Source organism: Ipomoea triloba, chromosome 2 (genome assembly GCF_003576645.1).
Source record: "Ipomoea triloba cultivar NCNSP0323 chromosome 2, ASM357664v1".
NCBI classification, from domain to species: Eukaryota; Viridiplantae; Streptophyta; class Magnoliopsida; order Solanales; family Convolvulaceae; genus Ipomoea; species Ipomoea triloba.
Window position 1 is genome coordinate 10,063,525 of NC_044917.1, and position 4,437 is coordinate 10,067,961.

Consider the following 4,437-nt stretch of genomic DNA (forward strand, 5'->3'; position numbering starts at 1 on the left):
AGTATAATTTACCCACCAAGCCGATGCCCAACAATTTCCCCTCACAGCCAAGCCTCAACTTTGCTACTAATTGCCAAATAAAATGTGTACTATTGTACTGAAAGTTATAGTTAATAGCGTAAGTGTAACTTTATTTCTTTATACTTAGCAGTCAATATATATTTCGAGAGACAAGCTGAAGTAGCCACCACCTAACATAAAATATAAATTAGATGATATTAAGAAACTACTTCATAAGTACTACTTGTTTAAAAAATCACAACTAAAACATTAAAAAGAATATATATGTTGGAAAGTAATGGTTGAAATTAGATTGTGTTAATGTTTGAGATAGAAGCACTATTACACTACTTTTTTTTTATGAGAAAGTAAAATTTACAATGACATGATTCTTGATTGGTAAATGGAGTTTTTGCATTCTCCCAAGATGCATGAGAAATAGGCAATGGGGGGAATAGAGAGGGTAGAAGGCAAAATGGGAGACATCCCCACAGGCAGCCAGGATATTATTATTAGATGCAAGGTCATAGTCATCTTTTTCTTAGTGTACCTTCCATTTATTACTAGCATTTGTCTTTTGCCTTCATTCCTTCTCCATCACTAAATGCCCTTTGCCTCCTTTTCCCTTCTCACCTTTTCTTTACACTTACATATACATACATACATATATATGTAGTGTGTGTCTGTATATATATATGCACTGAATTTTCAGGAGCCACATGAGCCTCTTATTCCTCTCTTCTCCTTCATCTTCATCATCATCTTCTTCTTCTTCTTCTTCAATTAGGGTTTCCTTCCCCTTTGAAGTGGCAATAAAACTCTGAAGAACCTCATAACCTTCACTTCACCACAACTCACTTCAAGCTTCAAAGTAGCAAGCAAAATCAAAGTTCTGCAAATTAAAAGAATTAAAAGGTATTTCCCTCTATGCTTTTTTGTTTTGTTTTTCTCTTCTTCCCACACTGGGGTTTCCTTGGGATAAGTAAAGGCTACAGAGATACTACTATATGCTTTATGTTGCAGTTCAATTATATATGATCTAGGGTTTTTCTGTTCCTGGATTGGGATTCAAGCTAAGGTGAGAAAAGCTATGAAAAAATAAAAGCTAAAATTTCTCAAAAAATTTGTTTGGCTATGTCAGATCTCACATTTAACAGTTTAAACCAGACACTTCACTCCTTCCTGTACATTGGACTCTGCAAAATCAACAGTACAAACATAGTTTTTTCATTTTTCTGGTTTTATTTCTAATCTTTCTTTCGGTTTGCATGAGACTAAAGGACAAGGATTTGAAGAAAGCATGCAGAGCTTCATCTCTCTCAGCTTTAAAAGTATAGTAGAAGAGTTAAGATTTTTTTTTTCTCTAGAAAAAAAGAGGAAAATCAGCTAGCAAAAGGTTTAAAAATATATAATCTTGAAGAAATTTTTATGTTTTTCAGGCTTGTCTTCTTAAAGAATTTTACTTTATTTATGTGTATATATGTTCATGTAGAGTGAAAGGCCTTAAGGGTTAATTAAAGAACAACATAATTGAGATTTAGGTCACTTCAACATTGTGTCCAGCTGAGAAATTTATGTGGCAGAATAAACACTCACAATTTACTGCTCATATAAATTTTTTTGGTCTCGATAACCCAAAATAAGGATAAATACAAGGGCATAATTTAAAAAAAAAAAGTAATGAAGAGGATTTCATTTCTGTTATATATATTATATAAATTTTTTTTGAATACTACTGACATTGTTACAATGTAATACAGTCCCTTACTAGGGCTAGGGCTAAGAATCAAACTCATGACCTTCAATTTGACAGAGTTACTTTTTGTGCTAATAAATTACAAGGTCATTTTTGTTATATATATAATTACCATACTTGGAAAAGACTATGGTCTTACTTGAAAAAGCACCTTGAGCTACAAGGAAAGCTGCACACTACTTACTTCATTATATTACACAAAATAGATATAACATTTATCACTTAAAACCACCAGATAGTGTAATTTGTGAAACATTCCAAGAAAACTAATGTATCAAAGCTGTAGAAGATACCAATAATGGCAACAAAATTGTGGATGATGAACACATCATAATTGTGTGATGAATATTTTCACAATTATATTCAATCCCACAATTGTAATAATGAGCTGTGGATACAGGAGCTTACCTTGCACTCTTGCAGAATAAAGGAATGATCTGAGTACAATGAAGAAATACACACACATATAAGTATATGTGGACGAATTGAAACATGTGTTCCATTTAAACTAAAAGTTCTTGCATGTGACTGCTCTGATACTAATTCAAATTAAAGTATGTGTTTGATTTTAACTTAAAGTCTAAGCTGATAGTTAGACTGCATATTTATATTTATATATTTATGCATGTATAATGGTGCAGTTTGAAGAGAGAGAAATTGAAATGGCTTCATCAAGCTCGTACAGTTCGCCATGCGCCGCCTGCAAGTTCCTGAGGAGGAAGTGCCTGCCGGGGTGCATTTTCGCGCCGTATTTCCCGCCGGAGGAGCCACAGAAGTTCGCGAACGTGCACAAGATCTTCGGTGCGAGCAACGTGACGAAGCTGCTGAACGAGCTCCTCCCGCACCAGAGGGAGGACGCGGTGAGCTCCCTGGCGTACGAGGCGGAGGCGCGTGTGCGGGACCCCGTCTACGGCTGCGTCGGCGCCATCTCCTACCTCCAGAGACAGGTCGAGCGCCTCCAGAAGGAGCTCGACGCCGCCAACGCCGACCTCATCCGCTACGCCTGCAACGAAGTTCCTCCGCCACCGCCACCGCAGCAGCTCTCCGGCGGCAACCTCCGCCGGAGGATGGGCAATGACGGAGGAACGTTTCATCAACGATCAGGGCCGGTCATGAGCATGGGCGTGCACTACCCTTACCCTTTCCCATGGGATGATGACAACAACAACAACTACCCACAAGGAGGAGGAGAAGGGAGTGCTTAGCTTCAATGAATTTATACACACATGCCTCCTGGCCTGCCTATCACTTTCTCTAGGGTTTCTGACCCTTGAAGAGGGGAAAAAAAATCAACTTTCAAACTTCAAACTTTCAAAGCATTCAACATGGTACTTCTTTCACTCCTAGCTATTAAAGTTGAGCTATGGTTCCTAGCTAGACCATCAATAAGTTTCATCACAAAAAAAAAGAACATCAGATCACCATTATATTATTTGGTGGTTTTAGTAAGCAACTATGTTTCTAAAACCCTTAAAATTTCCTATATTTGCATAAGATAAGACGACTATATATAAGTATATATATATGTGTATATATGAGTGTACGTAGTCGATCATCATCACTAAGATATGGATGGCTACACTACACCTCATGTTTGTGGTACTTTTTTTTTGTTTTTTGTTTTTTAATTAAATCCATCTGAAGTGTTTTGTTTGTTTGGGCTTGAATTGTGGAATTGTTTATCCATAAGAATAAAAATTTTATAAATTTTTTTTATGAATATTATTTAATTAGGAAAATGATATTATATTAAAGTAAGATTCTTTTTTATCTCTTTAGCTGATGGTGTGGCTTAGTTGAACCCCTAGTGCAATTTTGTAATGTATTTGGAAGGGCCACTTTACCTAATACGCTGCAAAGCTAATTGCTAAAAAGCTCATCAAAATCTGATTCCCAGCCGAAAGAATTCAGATCTCACACCCTATCAAAAGTGCACTGAAACAAGTAAGCTTTATTTGCACCCTCCTGCTACCTGCTGCGGCTTCTCACCAAACCCTTCATTCTATTTCCTCTAATTAATCATAACTATATATATATATAGAGTCAAGTTCCCATACAGCTATGCAGTCAGTCATCATTAGGTACTCATAAATATACCACAAAGTGTTCAAAAATGTATCATTAGGTGTGGTGAAGTGTGGTGCATTTCCAAATACTGTGTGTTGACGTGTTGTATTTATGTATACTTGATGGTGAATTTGCACCGACCGCACAGGAAACATTGTTCGCTTTTGAACCAGTATATATATATATATATATATATATATATATACTCTATCCATATATCTCAATTTATTTGTCCTATTTATTATTTTGTCATTAATCTTTTATTTACTTAATAGGATTTTTACATTTCTAATAAGGAACTAATATTATTTATCTCAATATATTATCACAACTCAATGTTCGTTTGGAAATTAAAAAAAAATTAAATAAAGCATTAGTTAGATTGTGTTGATGCTCATAATAAACAATGATGTAGAGATAATGGCTGTGATCCAAATATAAAATTGAACTTTGATTTGGAGCCCATCATTATTAAGAAATTATCTATATTATTAACATTTAAGTTCTTATAATTACTCTATCTGACACATTTACCTGCCATGTTTACTATTATATTCATTCATCAATCAAAATTTTTCCGTCTTTTGTTATTTTCTTTGCCATTTCTTATAATT

At 35.1% G+C, this 4,437-nt stretch overlaps 1 protein-coding gene across 1 annotated transcript; it reads left to right on the forward strand.

The window, feature by feature from the left end:
• Positions 1 to 635: 635 nt before the first annotated feature.
• LOC116011073 (protein LATERAL ORGAN BOUNDARIES) lies at positions 636 to 3,389 on the forward strand. Its single transcript, XM_031250583.1, has 2 exons — positions 636 to 915; positions 2,398 to 3,389. Exon 2 carries the CDS (start codon positions 2,419 to 2,421, stop codon positions 2,959 to 2,961), a length of 543 nt encoding a protein of 180 aa, XP_031106443.1. The 5' UTR covers positions 636 to 915; positions 2,398 to 2,418; the 3' UTR covers positions 2,962 to 3,389.
• Positions 3,390 to 4,437: the final 1,048 nt, after the last annotated feature.

Coding starts and splice junctions, on each gene's coding strand:
- LOC116011073 (XM_031250583.1), top strand. CDS start 2,419: ATGGCTTCATCAAGCTCGTACAGTTCGCCATGCGCCGCCTGCAAGTTC.